General features: G+C 47.2%; 1 protein-coding gene across 1 annotated transcript in view; it reads right to left on the bottom strand.

Moving 5' to 3' along the window:
* PEX14 (peroxisomal biogenesis factor 14) overlaps positions 1–24582 on the bottom strand; it is a 113905-nt gene that overhangs the window by 39689 nt on the left and 49634 nt on the right. The window contains exon 3 of the mRNA XM_033156203.1: positions 18919–19003. Coding sequence (XP_033012094.1) covers positions 18919–19003 — 85 coding nt within the window. The remainder of the gene's footprint in view (positions 1–18918; positions 19004–24582) is intronic.

A 24582-nucleotide genomic window follows, 5' to 3' on the forward strand; every position in this document is an offset into this window, starting at 1 on the left:
AGCTCCGGGCCCCTAGGAGGGTTTCCTGCCTTGCCCACCCACAACACAAGGCGTCAAATCCCAGAAAAGCCCCTATGCAAAGCAAGTGCTCCTTTTGTCATCAATGCTCCATCAGGCCCCTCCTGCCTCAGAACTGTGTGTGTACTGGTTAGAGTTCTGCAGCCAGGGTTCAAATCCCCACATGGCCACAAAGCTCACTGGATGTGACCTCGGGCCGGGGTCCATGCCTATCAGCCCAATCTACCTCATAGGGTTGTTGTGGGGATTAGATGAGGACAGGAGACGCCTGTAGACCATCTTGAGCTCCTTGGCGAAAAGGTTGGCTATAAATGCACTCAATAAGCAAATGCCAGCTGGCCATTATAATAATTACCTATTTAAGGAATTGGTGCCCTAAGTTTGATTCCTCCTCCCCACCTTCCCTCCCTGACCGTTGTCCCTTGTGTGTCGGGGTTTTTTTTTTTCGTTTGTAGAAACTGGGCAGGGGACTGCCTTGGCTTAATGATTGCCTGTGAAGCCACTCTCAAGGAGACTTATGGGCTGAAGCGCAAACACTCTTAATCTTAGGGTTTCCAGACTGGGGTCTCCAGCTGTTTTTGGACTACAATTCCCATCATCCCTGACCACTGGTCCTGCTAGCTAGGGAAGATGTAAGTTGTAGTCCAAAAACAGCTGGAAGCCTAAGTTTGGAAACTCTGCTCTAATTGAATGAATAAATGGAACTTCCATATGCAGAGGACATTTACCTTGGAAGAACAGGCATAGACAAGCAATAAGCTGGGGAGGGCCTTGATCAGCCAGCTGGGGGGGAAAGGGGCTGAATAGAAGGCCGAAAGGCAGTGCCTGAACCAGTGTTAGAAAAGGAGGTACAGTCTTGTCATCCAGAACCAGGCGCCACCTTCACAGATGGCAGCAGAAAGTGCACCACCCTTGCCAAGCTTTTAAATATGAGGTGTGGCGCACTCACTTGTCAGACACTCTCTTGACCCCTGGGAATGCCGGGTTTGCAAGCATGTGCTCTGTTGGGAAGGTGGTCTGCTTCCATTTTATCCTCCATAAATCTGTCTGACCCTCTGTTAAATGGTTTCTGAATCTGTGGTATCACAACCTCTTGGCAGAGCGAAGTGGCCCCTTTGAGTCCAACAGCAAAAGACATTGGCCTCATTCACACCATAATCAGTCATGGCTTCCCCAGAGAATCATGGGAGCTGCTGAGAGTTGTCAGGGGATCCTCCCATTCACCTCCCGAGCTACAGCTCCCAGGGTTCCCTGCGAAGAGAAATTGATCGTTAAGCCACTCGGCAGCACCCTTAACAAACTGCAGCTCCCAGGATTCTTGGGGGCAGCCATGACTGTTCAAAGTGGCATCATGGAGCTTTAATTGTACAGTGCAAATGGGGCCATGTATTTGACACCTTACAGGCCCCAAATGGATAGGCATGGGAAGAAAACTTCCCCTGCAAAAAAAAAAAAAAAAAAGGATAGTAGATTGACGGAGCGGTATTGTTGCTAACCGGCAAAAAATAAAAATAAAGAAAGATTTCAATATTTCATATGCTCAGCGGTCCTTTGCATGCAGACGTCCCTTGGTAGCAAATGATCCACAATCGGCGCCTCCTGTCTTTTGCTGCAAAGACGCAACCTCAAAGGTGAGGAAGGTCAGCAGTTGACAGAGAGAAATTTAATTTTGTTTATCACCATAAAAAGGGGGCGCTTATCCTGTCTCCCTCCCCCCCCACACACACATACACCCAGCCCCACCACTCTGGACAGCAAGGACATGACCACCAGGAGTGGGTCGGCGGGGCCAGGCACGAGAAAATTACAAACGCATTTGGGGCGAAATTCAATAAAGCCAATTCCAATGCATAAGGTCAGCCATGCACTTCCAACGACCCCAAACAGGGGGGCGGGAAAATATGATATGAATGCAGTTTTTTAATATAACCCATGTATTTGCAACAAGATGGCTATGGGGGGGAGGGAGAGTGTGTAATGCTATCTCTCCTTCGCTGCCCCCCTTACTCCAGACCATCTCTCTGAGGGATCAGAGAGCACTCCAGCTACGCTTTTGGTGACTAGTTCCTACTAGCGAGACACATTTTGTACAGCGCAACAAAGTCAATTAAAAAGAAGAGAAAAACTTGGGTGCTTCCGATTTCATGAGAAATGAAGTCTCTCCTTTCAAAAAAGAAAAAAGGAGGAGGTTGCAGGATGTCTGTCTTTAAGAAAACCTCTTGAACCCATTAAGGATAAACACACACACACACACACACACACACACACACACTGTGCCTTGCTGTGATCTCTTTGTGTCTCTCGCTTGGTGCAGACTTCCAAAAGACCTTCCGTGTAAAGGTTGTGGCTTGGTGATAGAGCATCTCATTTGCCATGTGGAACAAGGTCCTGATTTCAATCCCGAATAGCATCTCTAGGTAGTCCAGGAAGAGACTCCTGCCTGGAGGCAGTTTTGTCACTTTTTTGATGTTTCAACCTTTGTGGTCATATAAACCACAGTATTAAAAAAAAATAAAAAAACCTGCCATATACTGAGTCAGATTGTTGGTCCGTCAAGCTCAATACTGTCTACATTGACTGGCAGCAGCCCTCCAGGGTTTCAGGCAGGGAGTCTCTCCCAGACCTGCCTGGAGATGCCAGAGTTTGTACCTGGGACTTCTGCATGTATAATAGATTCTGAGCTACATTCTTTGCCCAAAGGAGAGAATGAGAGCAAATCAACAACAACAACAGTAACATCATCATTATAAGGATAATAATAAGTGCACACACAAACAAACACACACACACACACACACAGAGAGAGAGAGAGAGAGAGAGAGAGAGAGAGAGAGAGAGAGAGAGAGAGAGAGATTGAAAGCAAACTCAAGAAGCCCACACGTAGGAAATCTTTCCACCCACCCAAAAAGGAAAATAAATCTCCATGTAAGTTATCAGTAGAGTTCTGTGACCAGTTGGGGGTGATGCTTACAACGAAAGGTCAGTGCTTGAGGCCAGGAATAGGATGGCACGCAACCTGCCAGAACCTCATCTGTCTGGCATTCAGAGGCTTGTAGCCCATCCGCCGCCCCCCAACTCCACCCCACCTACCAAGGAGAGGTCCATCCATTCAACTCACTTTCCCCCTCTCACTCTCTCTGAATGTACAACTCTTGTTCCTGATAAGGAACCACAGAAACCACAGCCTAGCAAGGACCGTAATCGGCCATCGACAGCGTGGTTAACGGTCTTCGAGCCAAAATGTTTCCCATTCCCAGAGGAGCCGGGGGGGGGAGGGATTGGCAGGCTCTTTTTCACCCAGCAATGGAGGGGGCTGAAGAGTAAGCATCACATTCTGCATGGATTGGGGGGGGGGGGAGCAAAGACAACCAAGCATTTTCACAATTGCAAAGGCAAATCTATATATATCTTTACCTTGGTTGTTGGCAACTGTCTGTCTCGAGAGACAATGGAGTGCACATCTGGGGGTGAAGTCAAACCCCTGTGATAGCAGCACCGAAGTGACCTCCCTGGGGCATAAGTCTGGGTAGTGTGAATGGGAGTCCTGGGCTGCCCAGATGACAACCCCCCTCCCCCGGCCTCACTGATGTGGTCAAAAAAAAATCAGAGAAGAAGAAGAAGAGGAGTTTGGATTTGATATCCCGCTTTTCACTACCTGAAGGAGTCTCAAAGCGGCCAACATTCTCCTTTCCCTTCCTCCCCCACAACAAACACTCTGTGAGGTGAATGGGGCTGAGAGACTTCAAAGAAGTGTGACTAGCCCAAGGTCACCCAGCAGCTGCATGTGGAGGAGTGGAGACACGAACACGGTTCCCCAGATTAAGAGTCTACCACTCTTATCCACTACACATCTGACACCAGCTTGGCTGCAGGAGTTCCAGAAGGAGGCATACGAAGTACCATCCAACCATTTTAGGTACTCTATTCCAGATTTGTGTAGGGTTTACTCCACAGCCCAAAGATGTCCTGCAAGGCAGTGGAGGTTTCCTTCTCCTAGATGGGCTACCTTCCCAGGTTGATGAGCCCCATCTGCCCCTGACTTCCTTCTGCAGAAACTGCAGAAACTGCCTTCTTAACTAAGGTTATCAGATTTTTTTCAATGAATCCGGGGACACTTTTCAACTTCCATGGATTTTGTATGGAGACTGATTTGTAAATTTGGGGACTGTCCCCAGGAAACGGGGAAGTCTGGTAACCTTATTCTTAACTGTCTGACCCATTTATTGTTTTCATCTGCTCAATCCACCAGAGCCTGTTCACATGCAAGGTAAGTCCCTAATTTACTGAGGGTCTGAGACCTGCCGGCTACCTGCACCTGGTTTAGCCAGCCAGTCAAAGCCATTCCCGGGGTGTGGCCGCTGTTGCTTCTAGGAGCCACAGTGAAAGCTGAATGCAAGATAGGGACCAAAGGTAGACAATCTGTCCCAGAAGAAGCATGGCATGTCTCCCACCAGAGGAATTAAAAAATTCCTTCCAGTAGCACCTTAGAGACCAACTAAGTTTGTTCTTGGTATGAGCTTTCGTGTGGATGCTGCACACTTCTTCAGATACACTGAAACAGAAGTCAACAGACCCTTAAATACAGTGAGGGAGTGGGGAGGGGTATTACTCAGAAGGGTGGTGGGAATGGGTGATCAGCTGATAGGTGTGGAAAACCTGTTGAGGACTGTTATTGGTCTTCAACAGGTTTTCCACACCTATCAGCTGATCACCCATTCCCACCGCCCTTCTGAGTAATACCCCTCCCCACTCCCTCACTATATTTAAGGGTCTGGTGACTTCTGTTTCAGTGTATCTGAAGAAGTGTGCATGCACACGAAAGCTCATACCAAGAACAAACTTCGTTGGTCTCTAAGGTGCTACTGGAAGGAATTCTTTATTTATTTTGTTTTGACTATGGCAGACCAACATGGCTACCTACCTGTAACTGGAACCAGAGGAACTAGTTTAGCTTGATGCACACACCCCAAATCCTCACAGAGACTATGTGTTAACACACCCCCAAAAAAACTTTGCTCTCTTTATCCTAAGCTCTTTACCCATGGCTCTTCAGCTGAAGCGCAAGGACCCACAAAATGTCTTGACACCCTAAAATGTGCCATGCCACAGAAGCGTCAACCAGAGTGGCACACGTGTCACCTTTCCACAGGGGAAAAGGGTGTGTTGCATTCAGAATCCAGCTTCGTTTTTGTTAAAGTTTCTAGTCCTTATGGCCAATAAAAAAATATGCAACACATTATTTTAATCCCAGAAGCAAGTGAAGAGGTGGCTAAATATATTCAAGTGGGTGGGGAGGTGGTTCATTTGCCCTGCAAACCACAGCTCTTTGCTCTGTGACTGGATGCAGCAGGAAAATAGGCACCGTGAGATAAATCATGCAGATACGCTCATTTTGCATAATTAATGCATTTATTACATTTTTAGCCCTACCCTCCTGCAAAGGCGTTCAAGGTGCCATATGTGATTCTCCTTCCATCGACCCCACGCCATCCACACGACAACCCAGCGAGAGAAGTTGGGCTGAACAAAAGTGACTGGCCCAAAGGTCAACAAGCAAGTTTTTTTTTATGAATGGGGGATTTGACCCCGCGCCTCCCTGATCTCCTGGCCCAACACCTTTATATGCCACACTAGCTCTATTTGCTGAAGTATATTAACTACTTATTTATTGCATTTGTCTCCCACCAAGGAGTCAAATCAAGGTGGCACACACAGTACTTCCCGCTGCTCATTTAAGCCTCCTCATTCTACTTAATATAATACAGTGGTGCCCCGCTAGACGAATGCCTCGCTAGACGAAAAACTCGCTAGACGAACGGCATTTGTCTAGCGGAAGCCGCCCCGCAAGACGAAAAAGTCAATGGGGCTGCTTCGCAAGACGAAAAATTTTCGTCTTTTTTTTTTCGTTTAGCGGAGCGCGGCTGTCATTGCCGCTTCGCTAGACGAAAAAAACTGCTAGACGAAAATAATTCGTAGAACGAATTATTTTCGTCTAGCGGGGCACCACTGTATAAGCATTTCTTGGCAAATGATTTAGAATCAGGGGTCAGCAAACTTTTTCAGCAGGAGGCCACTGTCCCTCAGACCTTGTGGGGGGCCAGACTGTATTTTGAAGAAAATAATAATGAACGAATTCCTATGCCCCACAAATAACCCAGAGATGCATTTTAAATAAAAGGACATATTCTACTCATGTAAAAACACGCTGATTCCTGGACCGTTGGAGATGTTGGGGTTCTTCTATCCTACTGGGGTAGCTCAGTCAATAGAGCATGAGTCTGAGCCCCACATTGGGCAAAGGATTCCTGCATTGCAAGGGATTGGACTAGATCAGGGGCCAGCAAACTTTTTCAGCAGGGGGCTCGTCCACTGTCCCTCAGATCTTGTGGGGGGCCGGACTATATTTTGGAAAAAAAATAATGAATGAATTCCTATGCCCCACAAATAACCCAGAGGTGCATTTTAAATAAAAGCACACATTCTACTCATGTAGAAACACCAGGCAGGCCCCACAAATAACCCAGAGGTGCATTTTAAATAAAAGGACATATTCTACTCATGTAAAAACACGCTGATTCCCGGACCGCCCGTGGGCCGGATTTAGAATGCGACTGGGCCGGTTCCGGCCCCCGGGCCCTAGTTTGCCTACCCATGGTTTAGATCACGAATGTGCTGTTGGACTCCCAACTCCCATCATCCTTTACCACTGGCAGAGCCGGCCTGCCAATATGGCGGTGGAAAGTGCCCGCCTCAGGTGGTGGAAGTGCAAGAAGCAGCGCTCAGTCTGCCCCACTGCTTCTGGGCACTGGTGGCGAGAGGGAGCTATACCAGTGAGCAGCAACCTATTTGCAGAATGCGGAATGCGACAGCTCCTGCCGAGTTCAGCAAGAGCTGGGGTGTTCCAGCGGCGAAAATCAGGGTGGGTGGGCCATGGCAGGAGGCAGTAATTCCCATTTTGCCTCAGTTGACAAAATGATGCAACCAGGCCACCCCTGACCATACTGGCTGGGGTCTGATGGGAATTGGGAGTCCACAGTACCTGGTGGGCCACAGACTTCTCCATCCCTCCTCTAATGCCTAACAACATCTCTCTTGCTTTGGGGCAGAGAAAGGGTACGTTGACCAAGCCCTCCAAAGAATCTGGACCATTTCTGCTAAACTTAGGTCGAGCTTAACCTTGCATTTAAAGCATACCACTTTAAACACTCATGGCTTTCCCCCACTAAAGAATCCTGGGAACTGTAGTTTGTTAAGAGTTGGTGGTGGTCCCATCCCCCGTTTCCCCCAACAGAGCTACAGTCCCCAGAGTTCCCTGGGAGGAAGGACTGATTGTTAAGACACTCTGGGAAACGTAGCTCTATGAGGGAAGCAGCAGTCTCCAGCAATACCCTTAACAAACTACAGCTCCCAGGATTCTTTGGGGGGAGCTGTAACTATTTAAAGAAGTATGACAGAGCTTTAAACGTAGGTTGCAGCTATGGCCTTAAGACAGTGTGACCTGGATGGACTGTACCTTGGAAGTGGTCACTATTATTCCCTTAAAATATGGGGGAGGTCTTGTCTGTTGAATTGGTATAATAGTGCTTTAAAGAGTGCACCCCTGGTTTAAACGGCCTTGGTGCAGAATTTCATTTTATTTTTTTCTAGAAAGGGGGCATGCTAGGTAAGAGAGATGGGATCAGATTGGAAAGGCGCAAGAGAGGAGAGATTAAGTAAAAAGGAGAGTCAGTGTGGTGTAGTGATTAGCATGTCAGACTAGGACCTGGGAGACCAGGGTTCAAATCCCCACTTGGCCGTGAAGCTCTCACTAGGCCAGTCACTACCTCTCTCATTCTTACCTAACTCACAGAGTTGTTGTGGGGATTAAATGAGGAGGGGGAGAACCATATACGCCACCTTGAGCTCCTTGGAGGAAAAAGTGGGATAAAGAATAAAAGAGAAGGGTGTGCGGCCACAATCCATCAGTTGCAAATGCCACAGTTTTAGCCAAGGCGGCGGGGCACAGCATCGGGTAGATTTCTTCATCATGGAAATGCCAGTAAAAAATTCTGAAGCTCTGCTGTGGCCAGACGAAAGAGAGCCTCTCTCCATCCCTGCTTGTGCTGTAAAAACCAGCCAGGCCTCTTACACAGTGAATTGCACCTCTAAATGGTACAGGGAGAGAGAAAGAGGGGGGGAAGGGGGAGAGTTGTGGGGCACGGCCAAAGCACAGAGAGCGAGCGAGCGAGCACAAGGCTATTATGGTTAATGTGACTCGTACCCTCTGTTATGGAAGAAATAAATGTACATTTAGAGGTTGTCAGGTCTGCGCTCTCCTCTCCCACTCAATAGATGCTTTGCAACATCATTAAAATAGCAAGCGGCTGCCCCTTGTGGTGCTCTTTCCGGGGGGCCCTCCCTGAACACACACACACACACACACACACACACGAGCCCAAAGAAAGGAATGCTGAGATTTGAATCTTTTTTGACAGGAAGTTGCGGAGAGCACTTATCAAACCCCATTGGAAAACATTACTTAAGAGGAACATGCTAAGTTAGCTCTGCTTCCAGCACTGTGCCCCTTCTTCTTTTTTAATTCATCTATTGTTTCTCAGAGATGAACTAATTTATTTTACATATATATATATATATATTTTCCGGTGGGGGGGAGGATGCACTGATAGAGTTTCAAAACTGGCGGTCCCGTGTTCAGCCGTGACACAAGGCACATCCCCAAACGGAGGCAACATAGCCCAGCCAGCTCACTAAGAGAGGAGGTAAAGCAGGAACAGAACAAATAACAACACAGGAAGGGCCCTGCTAGATCAGGCCAATGGGTCATCCAGCCCCGCGTCCTGTTCTCACTGGATGCCTCTGGGAAACCAGCAAGTAGGATTCAAGTACAAGAGTGCTCTCCCCTCCTGAGGTTTCCAGCGACTAGTATTGAGAAGCATTGCTGCCTCTGACTGTGAAGGCAGAGTAGAGCCATCATGGCCAGCAGCCGTTGACAGCTTTGCCCTCCATTCATTTGTCCAACCCTCTTCAAAAGCCATCTAGGTTGGTGGCCATCACTGCCTCCTGTGGGAGGGATTCTATAGTTCAACCATGTGCTGTGTGAAGCAGCACTTTCTTTTATCTCTCCTGGAACTTCCATTACTCAGCTTCATTGGATTTAAGTGTGGAAGCACCAAGGTTTGGTTAAGGTGGGGTTGAAGTTCATGTGAACGACACGGGCAAGATGCTCTCTCCTGAAGGAATGGTTACTAGCCAATACTTGCCTTCCTGGCTGAATGCATTGGGGCACTCTGCTATGGCATAGCTACATGTATCCCCTTGGCTCAAAGGTAACCCCCCCCAAGCTATGTATTTCATGGCCAGGTTTGGCTAAAGCAAGCTGTGGTGAGATTGATGTCCGGGGGAGCCTGGGGGGGGGGGAGTGTGTGATGAATAATAGGCCCAGACGCAGGAGTGTCAGGTGATGGATATGCAGATGTGAGGCTGGCAAGACAGAGAGATGGCCTTTCAGAACAGATGGATGAGGATTCTCGATCAATTTCAGAAAACAGGAATAAATAAACCTAGGCGCCCGCTATAATCTCTGCATCTCTATTTGTACTGCTAAGGTGGTAGGTGGTTACCAGCTCCTCTTATTATGGGTAGGAAAGGTTAACAAGAGTGGGCTGTTGGCGAAGAGTTTGGTCTTCCGCAATGGCCGATCACATCAGATTGGTTTGGAACTCTTACAAGTTTGTTCGCAGTGGTGAAAATGTGCTCTCCTATCAAAATAAATATTTTAACTCCGCTGTCAAGAGGCAGCAGGCCTCTGAATACCAGTTGCTGGGGATCACAAATGGGGATAGTTGCTGCTGCGGTCAGGTCCTGCTTTCGGACTTCTCATTAGGGCATCTTGGTTGGCCACTCAGAAGAATAGGCACTATTTCTGCTAAACATAGGCTACATGTGTACCTTGCATTTAAAGCAGTAATCATACCATATACCTGGATGGAAAGCCTTAAGAAAGTTTAAGGACTAGGAACTTGGCATGGCAAATTTGGAAATGATGTTGCATGCCAGCTCTGCACAGCAAGGCTGTGACTGTCTTTGCTAACAGAAACACCTGCACTGTAATGTCTCCACGGTACAGATTACAGCGAGATTTAGCCTTTGCTATGCAAAAAAAAAAAAAAAAAAAAGAGGAGGGGGGAATTGCTTGAACCTCACTGCGACACTTCTGAAAAATTAATTACGAAGCCGAAGGAGAAAATTAATTTTAGAAACGCGGGAGGTTACTTTCTCCCCCTCCCACACTTTCTTAATTCTCCTCCCTCTCCTCCTCCACCCCCTGCGGACGTCCTCCTGGAAAGCCAGGGAGGAAACCTCGTTGTTTTCATTCCCCATCCTAAGGGGGTGCAATCTGGGAGACGTCCAGTCGATAACCTGGCCATCAGAACAAGGTCTGTAATTAAAAGGTCAGTGACCTGGAAAGCTGGGGCCTCACTCTCAGGGCTTCTCAGTAATGATGGAGCTATTAAATTAAGGCGGTTATGAAATCAATGCTAAAAAAGCTTTCACGGTAACGAGCTTCCATTCAAGGACATGCAAACTGCCTCGTGAAATGGAGTTAAATTATGAAAAAGGAAAAAAAAGAAGCGAGAGAGAGAGAGAAGAAAGAAAGAAAGAAAGAAAGAAAGAAAGAAAGCGCTAAATTGAAATCTGTTCCTTTTCGGAAGCTTATTCACCTGCGACGACAATCCATTTTTGGGTCTCCTGCGCAACAACAACAACAAAAAACCTTCAGAGGAGATCCAGGGATGGTGAAACTGTGGCTGCTCCAGGTGGACTCCAGCTCCCATCAGCCCCAGCCAGCATGGTCAGTGGTTGGAGAAAAACTGGGAGTTGTAGTCCACAAAACAACTGGAGGGCAGCAGGACTCCCTAGTCCTGATCTAAGATAGATATATGGCCAATTCAAGATCAGAGTGCTAGTAGCTTCATTCGTCTGTCTGTCTGTCTGTCTGTCTGTCTGTCTCTCTCTCTCTCTCTCTCTCTCTCTCTCTCACACACACTCACGAGCCACAAGTGTTTTTATGGACCTCTGTTGTGATTTATTTCATGCATGTAGTTAGGAACATAGCGACAATGAGACAGAGCACTGCTCTATCTAACTTGGTACTGTCTCTTCAGGGTTTCAGGAAGGGTACATTGAAGATGGGACCTTCTGCATGAAGAGCCGTTGGTCTTCCGCTGAGCTACAACTCTTCCCGTAAGACACAAGAGCAGAGGAAGTTACCTTGCGCAGAGTCAGACCATTAGGTCTAGCTAGCACACGGAGGTGCACCCCTGCCAGTATGCAGTGCCAACACCACTGTGGGGAGAACCACAACCTCCCGCTCCATCAATGCCAGTGGCCCACCTTATCTTACTGTTTTTAGAATGAGGCCATGATTTGGCTAAAGTTCAAATGGGGTGGGGTTTTGGAGATTTCATATTGGGGGACCACTAACTCTTACCTGCTCCTCAATAATTTGAGTGCTGTCCCATTGAACAGGAGCCGTCTGTAGGAACGTGATACAGCAAAAGCCCTGCTGGATCAAGACAGATGGCCCACCGAGTCCAGCTTCGTGTTTTTATAGATGTTGCTATGGGAAAACTACAAGCAGGACCCAAGTGCAAGAGCGCTGTCCCCTCCTACAGCGTCCAGGAACTAGAATTCCAGAAGCATTACTACCCTGTAAGCATAGAGGCAGAGCATAGCCATCAGGGCTAGGAGCTGTCAGATAGCCTTTCCTCCTTCCATGAATTTGCCCAATCCTCTTTTAAAACCGCCCAGCCTTCTGTGTTTTGCTGGACCTTCAAGTCACGCGAAGGAAAAACAAAGCTGATTCGAGTACAGGGAAGGAAAAATAAAATAGGTGCTCGTTTCAATAGCAGGCTGCTCCGAGCAGGGTAAAGGTTTCCTTGGGATGCAAATCCGTGTTGAGTGGGGTGCGAATTAATTAAGGAGCCTGGCCAGCTGTATTCCCTCTCTCCCCTGGCGTGTGGCAGACAGGCTGCTGCTTTAGCCCTTCCTCGGCCTGTCGCCACCTTCAACGACTTAATGGCCTGACAATAGCTGCAAGAGACCCACTGGGGCAACCGAGTCAAGGGGAAGGCTTCCGGCCTCCCCACCTCCCTTTCTTCCGAGAGCTCTGCTCCCTCCTATGAAGCTTAGGCACCAAGGCAGATTAATGAAGGCGACTGTCTACAAGGGCAAAGTTTCCTGTGACCTCCTACTCATCTCTCCAAATAAGAGCTTGTCACCCCGTTGGGAGCAGTTTGCTCAGCCTATTACGCAGACATGGCCAACAGCTCTTTCGGCCCAGCCAACGCTGTCGAGGTTCTAGATCAGATGCTGTCTGAATTCAGCCTTTCAGAAATTACATTTGAGGCAAAGCACCGTTGGGTGGATAGGTGTGTGTGTGTGTGTGTGTGTGTGTGTGTTCCACTGCACTCATTTTAAATGTGGAATATGCACCAGCTGCTGTCAGTGAGTTCCCATTTACTGCTTGAAGCAGCAGGAAGAGTCAGAGAACGGCAGAGTTGGAAGGGGTCCAAAGGGTCATCTAGTCAAACCCGCTGAAATGGAGGTCATAAGCTCTATGGTAGAGCATCTGATTTGCATGCTGAGGGTCCCAGGTTCAATCTCCAGCATCTCCAGGTGGGGCTGGGGAAGATGCCCTGTCTGAAACCCTGCCACTGCCTGTCATAGAATCATAGAATTGTAGAGTTGGAAGGGACCCCATGGGTCATCTAGTCCAACCCCCTGCAATGCAGGAATCTCAGCTAAAGCATCCATTACAGATGCCCAACCAACCTCTGCTTAAAAACCTCCAAGGAAGGAGAATCCGCAACCTTCCGAGGGAGTCCATTCCACTGTCTAACAGCTCTTATTGTCAGAAAGTTTTTCCTGATGTTTAGTCGGAATCTCCCTTCTTGTCACTTGAGGCCATTGGTTCGAGTCCTATCCTCCAGAGCAGGAGAAAACAAGCTTGCTCCATCTTGCATGTAACAGCCCTTGATATATTTGAATATGGCTATCATATCTCCTCTCAAGTCTCCTCTTTCCCAGGCTAAGCAGACCCAGATCCTTCAACTGTTCCTCATAAGGCTTGGTTTCTTGGTCGCTCTTCTCTGCACACGTTCCAGCTAGTCAACATCCTTCTTAAATTGTGGTGTCCAGAATTGGACACAGTATTCCAGGTGTGGTCTGACCAAGGCAGAACAGAGTGGTACTATTACGCCCCTTGATCTGCACACTAGATTTCTGTTGATGCAGCCTAGATGGCATAAGCTTTGTTGGCTGCTGCATCACACTGTTGATTCACATTGCTGCAGATAAGGTTCAGCTAGATAGACCAATGGCCTGACTTCCTATGTCTTGTTGTCCCAAGACCTGTCAATGCATGCAAATGCCAAAATCGGGTAGAGGCAGCTGGGGTGGGTGGGTGGAAAGTGTGAATTTGATGCATAAGGCACTAGAGGGCTCAGAACCAGGACCTTAGCTCCTTGGTCTCTTTGCCAGTGGAACAAATCATAGGCCATTTCCATAAGGTGTCTGGACAGAGCAGTCTACCATCCTCCTTATCCTAGGAATGGCTCCAGTTCCGGGCTCCAGTTAGCCTGCACAGGAGCCTTGTGCCAAAAAGCAGCCATTGTTCATGCCAGCAAGGGAGATTGTTCCACAAGTGAGGAGACACCACCGAAAAGGCCCTTTCTCTGCATCTCACGTGGCCATCACTCAGTGATGGTAGATTTCACATCATGCGCAAGACACTACAAATCCATATATCCCTGCCCACTTAAGCAGCACCTTCCAGGATATAAAGAACACCAACCTTTTTTGTGGTCCTGCTTTACACCCATGTTTGACATTACCAGGGATTGTGATGATAGTGCCTTGAGAAAAATGAACGGCAACTAAACAGAAAGGACGGTGAAGAAACAGAGGGCTGTATCCAGTGCTGGCCCTACTCCGAGAAGACCCAGATAAATAAATGGACATTGCTAATTTAGCCTCATTCATTTCAATGGGTCTACTCTGATTGGAACTGAGATGGATGCAACCTAGCTACATCAAAAAAAGTTGCCGAGTTTTTGCATTATTTCCCCCCCCCCCACTTTGGTAATCATTAGCCAAGTAATTCATTAGAATCTTTAATCGGGTCACCGTCTCTCTTTTCAGGCCTCCTCTTGCAGACGCCGCCGAGCTGCTTGCCCCCACCCCCTTAAAAAAATTCCCCAATCTCCGCTTCTCCCAGTCAGGGATTTATTAAAATTAAACAGATTAGATGGAACTCCAGATACTAAAAATTCTGCTTTGCGAAGCTGGAGGTTGGGGGTGGGGTGGGGGGAAGAGGCACGTGGCGCAAAGCACCCAAGACATTTGTCTCTAAATTGCTCTAAATACCTTTTGCAAATGAAATCTTAACTCTCGTCTGTGTTGAGAGGGGAACAAGCAGGGCGGAAGGGGGGGGGAGATGGGGTTGGGCTGGGTCATGAGAAACACAAGGAAGAAACTGGTCACTTCAGCAATATGTACTGGCGGTTTATAATATCACAAGATATCCCGGGGTACGGTTGTGTTTGAGGTGGGGAGAGGCAGGGAGGGCGGGAGGTGCTAAGTATCGCTTTGCAACTATAGATTTCATATCAGGTTACCGTGGGTAATCAGCACAGCTTTTAGGCTCAGCTTTCCCGTGCTTCATTGCTTCGATGATAGAGCTGAAATCCCAAAGCTTTTATGATTAATTACTCCCCGTAGGTCCGCATATTTCAAGCGGGGGGACGGGGGGACGGGACACAGAGAGAGAGAGAGAGAGAGAGAGAGAAAGAGAAAGAACCTGTACTGCAAGAGATCAGACCCGGAAGGGAAGACTTCTGACAGCTGGGAACAGCTGAGAGGGGAGCGCCCCAACAGTTGACATTCCTCCTCGGCGTTACTGCCCTGACCTGAGGCACCGTAATTCAGTGCATCCAAAAAGAAAAATACCCCGGTTTTTGAAATGCAAACAAAGGAAATAGCGAACACGTGGGCAATTTGTACAAGTTCACTGCATGTTTGTATGTGCAGGAATATCCCAAGAAAGGCTAAGAACACTTATAACCCGCTGAGACAAAAGGAAAGAAAGTAAGAAAAGAGGTGAATAAACATTTCATAGACATAAATAGGAATGGGCTTCCATGACTCTGGATTGTTTTAATCACCTGGGGAAATTTTCCTCGTGGCACTGCACCCGACAGAACAGCACAGGGTGGTGTCCCCAAAAGTGGGCATTTTAATTATTTTGCATTTAGATCCTACCTTTCCTCCAAGGAGCAGAAAGGTGGCAGACATGGTTCCTCTCCTCCTCTTTTTATCCTCTCAGCAACCCTATGAGGTGGGTTAGGCTGAGAGACTGTTACTGTGGCCAAAGTAACACACATGGCTGGACAGGGATTTGAACCCTGGTCTCCCAAGTCATAGTCTGACACTCTAACCACTACACCACACTGGCTCTCTTCCTGCCACTGATGCCCTTTCTTCTCCCGTATAACGAAGCATCCACCATCAGTTGCTTCAGACTTCTTAAAAAGACCTACCTTCTTGCCCAGGTTTTCCCTAACCCACTAGATCAGGCATCCCCAAACTAGGCCCTCGAGCTGTTTTGGGACTACAACTCCCATCATCCCTAGCTAACAGGACCAGTGGTCAGGGTTGATGGGAATTGTAGTCCCAAAACAGCTGGAGGGCTGAGTTTTGGGGGGGGGGTGCCTGCACTAGATCTTTGTTATTACTAGATATGAACAGAAGAAGAGCCCTGCTGGATCAAGCCAAAAGATTGCAATTGTATGTACTATATATTTTTATATCGCTGTATTTTATTCTGGTTGTAAATTGCTTCGAGACTTTTCACTGTTGGAAGGCAAACATAACTCCAGTAAACCTAACCTAACCTTCTGCATCCAGTTCCAGGGGACTGTACTTTTTTGTTTGTTTGTTTACAGAAGCACACAATTGTGTGCCCCCCCACCTGCTGTATGAGGTAGTACAAGCCCTGGCAGAGGTTCATCACCTCAACAGAGAACGATTTCCGAAGCACGCCTAACTCCCTATAGGATGATGTTTCAGGAGAGGGTTGGTAGGTATGGGAGGGAGAATCTGGGATTTTTGCAGGGAAAGAAATATGAAATGGGGATAGATGGGTCTGTAAGGTACCAGAGCTAAAGCCCTAAAGCTAACGGGATGTGCTAAGAACAGAGAACAGCTGATGTTCTTTTCCTTCCATTCTGCTTTGTTTCACAAAACCTGCCAGGTAGTCTTCTTTTATGACCATACGGGCTAGAAACTTGCTTTCCTTTTTAAGGATTTAAAAACTGTGGGCTCAGTACAAAAAGGAAGAAATCAAGGCCCTAGTTCAGCAACCTGACAAAACCAGAACAAAACTCTCTGCTCTTCAGCTGACAGCTTTAGATCATCACTAACCCAGAAGCTTTAAAAAAAAAAAAACGCTGTCTTTTCCTTTAAGATAAAGGCAGTAGAAATGTTGCAGGCCCACAGAACAAGAAACTTCCGTCTGCCGAAAACAATGCTGAATTTATCAAGATGTGGGCTCTCCTTTTCCTCCTGAAAGGGCTTGGCAGTCAATTGCTTGCCCTTTCAAGGCCTTGAAAGGCTAGGTGACCCCAAATTTAACCTTAACTCGACCTCGCTTTCACTGTCTGCGGACCATAACCTTCTCTGCTCAGCCCGGCCATTCTCTGAAGCAGTTGACCGTTTCACCCGCAGCTGGTCAACCAGCATCAAATACCACTGGCAGAAGCCAGGACAGACCAAAGAGCCTGTGAACGCTAAAATCCTCCTTCCTTCCGAGAGGCTACAGGTTCAGAAGTTTGCAACACCAGCCCCGCTCTGCTGCCACATTGCTCCATTTTGCTGGCAGCTTCGTTTCCCTCCCCAGTTGGAAAACATGAGGCTTGTCCTCAAGACTTATGGGTAGATGGTGCAAGAATGGTGACGGTCTTTCACCAAAAGGGTAGCTGTTGTATCAGGTACGGGGGATAGGGGAAGGGGATAGAGGGGATTCAGCTAGGATTTAAATACGAATCTACACACCACCTTGTTTCTGTGATTGTAAGTTGTTTTGAACTGCTTTTAAGAATGTGTTTTAAATAAAATATAAGATTTTAACTGATTCTAAGGAAAGAGGTGGATTCTCCCTGCCAGATTTAAGGATTTATTATGAAGCAGCTGCCTTTTGTTGGTTGAAAGATTGGTTTATGTTAGAAAATACTGATGTATTAGATTTGGAAGGACATGACAATGTTTTTGGCTGGCATGCATATCTGTGGTATGACAAGATTAAGACACATAACGGTTTTAAAATGCACATAATTAGGAGATCTCTGTTCAAGGTATGGAGGAAATATAAGGATTTAAAGTTAAATATAAGTTAAAATACTTAATAAATATTTTTTTTAAAAAAAATTAAGAATGTGTTTTAATTGCTCTAACTCGCCCTGAGAAAAGCACAAGAAGAGCTCTGTTGGATCAGGCCAGTGTTCCATCTGTTCCAGCATCCTGTTCTCACAGTGGACCACCAGAAGTCTATGCAAGCAGGATTCGAGCATAAGGGCACTCTCCCACTCCTGTGGTTTCCAGCAACTGGTATTTAGAAGCATTGCTGGCTCCGGCCGTGGACACAAAGTAAAGCTATTGTGGCTAGTAGCCACTGACGACCTCCTCCTCCTCCTCCATGAATTTGTCAATGGAGTAGGGATGTAACTGGGTGTTTGCAGACATTTTCAATAGGTTTCAGTTATATGCAATTCCACTGAAGCACACGGTGCCTTGGAACATAACCCCCATGTAAATGGGGGGGCTGCCTGTAATAATAATTTTATTACTTGCACCCTGCCATCTGAGTGGATGTACAAAAATCTCATTATTTGTACAAAATGCAGCAGTTAGGTGGTAGTGTGCATATATTAGTAAAAACAGCTTATTTAGAAAAAATAATAGTAAATTAAAATTCATATTTTAAAAAAATCATATTCACATTAGGGGTAATTGCTTGCAAAGATGTGGGTCATCAGGCAAAAACTGCATATGAGTAAAGTGTCCATTAGGAGAAATCTGCACTGAAATGCTGGTGAATTTTCATGAGGACTTTAAGCAAACAAAACACCTTCACTTACTGATGCAGAAATGAAATGAACTTAAGACAGGAAAAATGAGAAAGGGCCAGAATCGTCCATTCCTAATGGGAGACACCGTGCTTGACACAGCACAACAGGGGGGTTAGGAGGCTGCGCCAAATGTGACCGCCTCTTGGGTTTCTTGTTCATAAGCTTCGTCAGTAAGTGTCTACAATGCACAACTCACCCAGCCCCATGTTTCACATGTTACTTTATTATGGAGCAATTTGGTGTAATGCAGAAACACACCAGAGCTTTGTAGTCAATGCTGGCCCTACTCAGAGTAGACCCACTGAAATGAATGCCCATAGCTAGCTTATTTATTTATCACAAGACCTGTCTCCCACTTGATTGTAACAAAACCTCAAAGCGGTTTACAAACTTAGGTCCCTTGATTATAGTGGGTCTACCTGAATTAGCACTGGATTCAACCCAGAGTTCCCAGGATAAGACAAAATGAACAATGCAGATTTTCCTTTTGTGCTGCTTTGAACAGTCTGTATTCCTAAGAGAGAATGTACTCCACAGACGGTATCACTTTGTCCTTTCTGTCGTACGGTTGTACTTATTTTCCCTTTCTCCTTATTGAAAAATAATAAAATATTTATTTTGATAAAGACTTGTGGGTTGGTATGTGCAGAAACACTTCCGGAGTTAAGAGCAGGGAGGTGAGGAGAAAAGAAGGGAATGTCATGATCCACCATACCTTTTTTCTTGAGAAAAGATCTTCTGGTTGCAAGTGGACTTTGGCGGACTCGAGGGTTCTGGAGAAACTTCACCGCTGTTGCAATCTGTGGCAGGAGGGAAGAGAAAAGGAGAAAACGCTTTTTAAAAGTTAGGGACTATCAGAATTCAGATTCTGAGCAAGGCATCAAAAGCAAGTAGAATGCAAGTTGAACAGAGAAATTGCCTTTGAAGCGGGGTGAAATATTACAGATAACTTAGAATCCCTATGGTTGTACTCTTGAGTCCTACTCAGAGCAGATTTATAGAAATAAATGGACATGACTAACTTAGGTCCATTGACTGCAGCGGGCCTACTTTGAGGAGGACACACACTCATTTGGTTCCTTTCCAGAAGCTGTTGGTTGGGCACAACTGTTATACAATATTCCATTTTGTATAATTTGTATCTTTAAAAATACTCAGTGAAGCCATGATATTGCTTTACTTGCATTCTAACACTGCCCTGTTTGCACATCACACAAAACCATGGCTTTAAAGCAAACCATGGTTTCATGCGAATGAGCAGCATGTTGGGGCACGCTGCTCACAGGGGGTCACCACAGCCCATGTTACTGGCTTGGGAGCCTTCTTTTCCTGGAAGCACTCTCCCCTTCTGACTGGAATGAGACCCAGGTATTCTGTATTCCAACAGCTTCTACCTCCCCTGGCTCAGATTCAGCCCTCCAGTTATGGTAACTCCTGTCTGTATACCTTCCCCAGACATTCAACCTGGTCTTCCAGTGTGGTGTAGTGGTTAAGAGCGGTAGACTCGTAATCTGGGGAACTGGGTTCGCGTCTCCGCTCCTCCACATGCAGCTGCTGGGTGACCTTGGGCTAGTCACACTTCTTTGAAGTCTCTCAGCCCCACTCACCTCACAGAGTGTTTGTTGTGGGGGAGGAAGGGAAAGGAGAATGTAGCTGCTTTGAGACTCCTTCCGGATGCTCAACTCAAATCAGAACCAATTCTCCGTCAAACTATCCTATCCCCTATCTCCCATCTCAAATCTAGCCCTATCTCTCAAACTAAACACTCTCTCACTCCAGCTCTTCCCCTTCTCTATTCTTATCTGGTCCAGCTTCCTGTTCTCATAGCGGCAAACCAGATGCCCATTACAGAACGTCCGCAAGCAGGACCTTTAACAATAGCTTAATGAAGTGATGGGGAAACCTTAGGCTCAGGGGCCCCTCTAGGCTTCACTGTTTGGCCCTTGGGATTGTTTTCAGACCACGCCCCTTCCCAGGCCACACCTCTCACTGGCCCTGCTCCAAGCTCCCCACCCCCACTTGTGTTTTTTTGCTGGTATGTGTTCCTGAACTGTGCCAATGCTTCTTGCTTGCCTGGATAGAGGACAGAGAAGGTTGTGTGGAGAAGTTAAACCATTGTACAGAACTAAAATTTACACATGTCCCGCCCTCTGGGCCTGCCAACCACTTGCATCCGGCCCCCAGAAGCTTGCCCCTGGTTTAAAGTGCCTCCCCCTGGTTTAAAGTGGTACATGACCCAGGCATGTATGTTTAACTCAGTAGTTTTCAACAAGTGTGCTGTGGCACCCTGGGGTGCCTTGAATGGTGGTCAGGGGTGCCGCAGGCAACACTGGCCTCTGTCCCTCTTTCCTTCCCTCTCTCCTCCGATGCCCTTGTGCCTCTGCCTCCCAAAGGCTTGCACAGCTATTTGTTGCAGCAGCCCTGACTACAAGCTCCCCAGGTGAATGGGGCCTCTGGGGCTAGCGAGGGGGTGCTGGCTGCCTGGAGCTGAGGTGGCCTCAGAATAAGAAAGCAAGTGGGTGAGGGAAGCTGGCCACCCAGTCCGCAGGCCCATGCTGTAGGGAATGGACAGGCAAGTGCCAGGCCCCTGTGGGGCAGTGTGAGGAGGCACCTCTGTTTGCAGGGGGGTGCAGCTCAGAGACCAGGGGCGGCGGCAGCAGCTGCCCGGAGGACTCCCAAGGAGAGGGGATAGGAGAGGAGGCCGAGGGAACACTCCACAGGGGAGGGTGTTCAAAAAAGGGTGAGAGGGTGCCAGCTCTGCAGGCAAGGGGTGACATTGCTGGGCTCCTGAGCCCCACAGGGGTGCCTCAGAAACAATGTAGTTGGTCAAGGGAGTCGTGGACTCAAAAAGGTTGAATAGCTCTGGTTTAACTGGTTGCTTGGGAGGGTTCATTGAAAACAGGCACCAGTAATGGGAGGATGTTGCACAGGGTCGGTGCTGCCATGCTAAATGCCTGCTTCCAACATTGTACAGAAAGGACCTCCTGATGAGACTGTATATGCAGGGAAGCCCCTCCTGCGGAGAGCACTGATCAGGTGGGTTTATAAGGGGAGAGACTCGATCGAGCGCCTGCCTTTCACCTGGTTTTCAAATATACATCTCAGGTCAGAGAGCAGAGTTTCTGATGGGTTCTAATGGCTCTTTCGAAATAATCTTTGGTGCATTCCATCAATGTTGGATGTGTGTGCGTGTGCATATATATATATATATACACTCTTCCCCACCACCACCCCTTTTAAACTGCATCTCTTATTTCTTTAAATACATTAATCAGAGTAGTGTAGGCAAAACGGATCCATCGGACAATGCAATAAACATGAATTATCATCTATCCAACATGCATAATGGCTTAAAAAAACATAATAGCAGGTGTAGTTTAAATGATTAGTTATTACACCTGCGGTGGGTCTGATTCAATTGGGGAAAATCATCTTTAATAGGTTAAAAGGTTTAGATCACCCGGCTTCCCCCTTAAAGTGGCTGTAGAGAGGGTATGATGGAGTGTGCTGTCATTACTAATTCATTTAAGAAAAGCAAGGGGGGATACAGTAAAGAACAGCATAAATGAGCCAATCCAATTTAGACATCAGGTAAAGGCAGCGAAACACCTTTTTAAAAAGCATGATAAATGAATTTGGGAGGGAGATGAAATTCACATTTTCCCCCTCATTATTTTTTTAACGGGAAATTTGACCACCTCCCGGCATAGTTTGAGGGAGAGGGGAGGGGGTGGGAAGAGAAGGAAACCTCACTTTTTAAAGTTTAGCACTCCGTCGTTCCAAATCATAAAATAATACAGAGCCCACCCACCTTTCCCCCACAGCGCATAAAGTGCCACTTTGATCTTGTTTACGCCCCTCTTGATCTGCCTCGCTGGAAATGCCGGCGATAGGGAAATTGCACATTTAAACGGCGCGGGTATCGCTGCGCCAGATGCAGGAAGGATAAACGGCACAAATTAATAACCTGGGGGTTGGCGGAGGTAGGGGGGAAATGTGCTGAACATGAAAGATGTCCGAGTAAGCAGACGCAGAGACGTGCCAACTTATCAAAAGCTACTTTGCCTTTATATTAATCACCTGTTCCCATTTCGGAATGCTTTCGACAAGAGTTCACTCTCTCCGCTGCCGGGGAATGTGCAGTGGTGCCTGCCAAAATGTTCTTAAGGACCTAATGTCAGAACTTAAGAAGTGTCCTGCAGGATCAGGTCAAAGCCCCATCAAGCCCATCATCTGGTTCTTGTGGTGGTCAACCCAGTTGGGAGAAGCCAGAAAAGCAGGACAAGAGCAGAACAGGTTAGTGTGACTGACTTCTAGATAGGTTTGTGCCGGGCTATTAGGCACCATACAAAAATAAAAACAGGCCCTTGCTGTAGGGAGTTAAGATCTTACAGGTTGCATATAAGAGCCCAGCTGGATCAGACCTTCTAGGTGCAGAGCAGGTACGTACTCAGCTACCAAGTTACAGTCACAGGTTAAGTGGCTGAAATGAGAATGTGCTGGCCTAGACGGGCGTCCGGTTTGATCCACTCTGCAAGGGAAGAGCGTTGGTCTTGCACAGAAAAGTTCCCTGCTTCAATCTCCAGCGTCTCCAGGCAGGGCTGGGAATGCCCCCTGCCTGAAATTCCAGAGTGCTGCTGCCAGGTAAGTCTGAGATCAGTGGACCAACACTCTTGAGTTGGTAAAAGGCTTGTCCTTGGTTGGAGCTCATGATTAGTGAGAAGAGAGCTTTACCATGAGTCCAGGTTCAAACAACACACTAAGTCACACCTTGGTTTTACTCAGCATACGGTAGTATGAAAATGTAACGTCAATCTGCTGGATCAGGGCAACCACAGCCCCCATTCAGCCTAGCATCCTCTTCTCATTGTGGCCTACTGTGCGAAGCCTGCAGGCTGGGCATGCACAACAGCACTGCAAATCCCAATTCACACACAGAAATTCTTCCAAGGCTGTACAGAGAGTTCTGACGAACTGCTAGTTTTTCCAAGCAAAAAAACTTTGCAGAAGTGTAACCTCTGTTCCAATAAACTAACCAAACCACCTCTGCCAGAGGAAATCAACAGGAATGGTACTCTTCCCAGTGTGTCTTTGGCTACTCACACACACACAGAGAGGTTTTTCGTATTAGTATTTTTTAAAGTGGTAGATACACTGCGACGGAGGAAGACGCAGTGGGCAAAAATCTACTTTTCAATAAGGCCATTCTATCAAAAAATGAAATCGCTCCATTAACGAGAGCTAAATTATTTAAAGGGCCTCCTCCATCATCTGTCTCATCTATTTGCTAAAGGTCTATTGATTGAAAATGACATTACAAAATTATAGCTAAGAAAGAAAGATTCTCTCCCTCCCTCCCTCCCTTCCCTCTCTCACACACACACATCTTTGCGAAAGATATCTACAAAGTTGCTTCCAACAGCTTCAGCTAGTGTTACGTAATATCTTCAATTCCTCTGCACAATCATCAAGTTTCTAGGCATCTGGAAAACTGGGGACTTTGGGCTGTGTGTGTGCAGTGACAGCTGGGGTGGAGTCAAAGGTGGTTCGTCTCTCTCAGCAGCGCCAATGGAGTGGCCCTACTTCCCTTCTCTCTCTCTGTTCTGCAGCCTGATGAAACCCTGTCCAGCAGAGCTCTGAAGGCATACCTTTCCAGTCCAAAGCAAGTCCTTCCTCCACTCCATTCCACTGGCACCTAAGTTTACCCCATAAGGGACATGTGGGCAACACTGGCACTGGACATACTCGGTTCTTTACGGTATTTGTACAAAAACCTAGATTCTCAGAACTGTAGAGTTGGAAGGGACCCCGAGGGTCATCTAGTCCAACCCGCTGCAATGCAGGAATCTCAACACGCAGTTCTCCCCATCCAATTTGAAACAATACCAGACCCTGCTTAGCTTTGCAAATGTGCTAGCAGTTTTGTTGCTGTAGCACTAGGCGCATTTTATTAAAAATACAGCGATGTTTAACTGAAGATGAAACTTGTTGTCACCAAGTCTGGCCACTGTAATTCCTCCACTGAAACCTCACGGCCAGACTGCTGTAATGTGCTCTATGTGGGGTACAAAAATACTGAGCTAGATGGCTGGCCAGCAACTTCTCGTTTCCTATGAAACCTGTTTCTTTTGCATGATGCTCACTAGGGTGGCGTATCGCCAGCCTTTCAGCCTCAACCTACCTCACAGGGTTGTTGTGGAGGTAAGAAGGGTTCAATCCCCAATGGGATCACCAGGCAGGGCTGGAGGGGATGCCTGCTTAAAACCTGCCAGTCAGTGTAGCCAGTATTGAGCTAGGTGGACCACGGTCTGATTTGGTAAAAGGCAGCTTCCTCTGTTTTAAGGAAAGCAGTAGGGCATCTGCTTTGCCTGAAGAAGGT

This window comes from Lacerta agilis, chromosome 8, assembly GCF_009819535.1.
Source record: "Lacerta agilis isolate rLacAgi1 chromosome 8, rLacAgi1.pri, whole genome shotgun sequence".
Taxonomy (NCBI): domain Eukaryota; kingdom Metazoa; phylum Chordata; class Lepidosauria; order Squamata; family Lacertidae; genus Lacerta; species Lacerta agilis.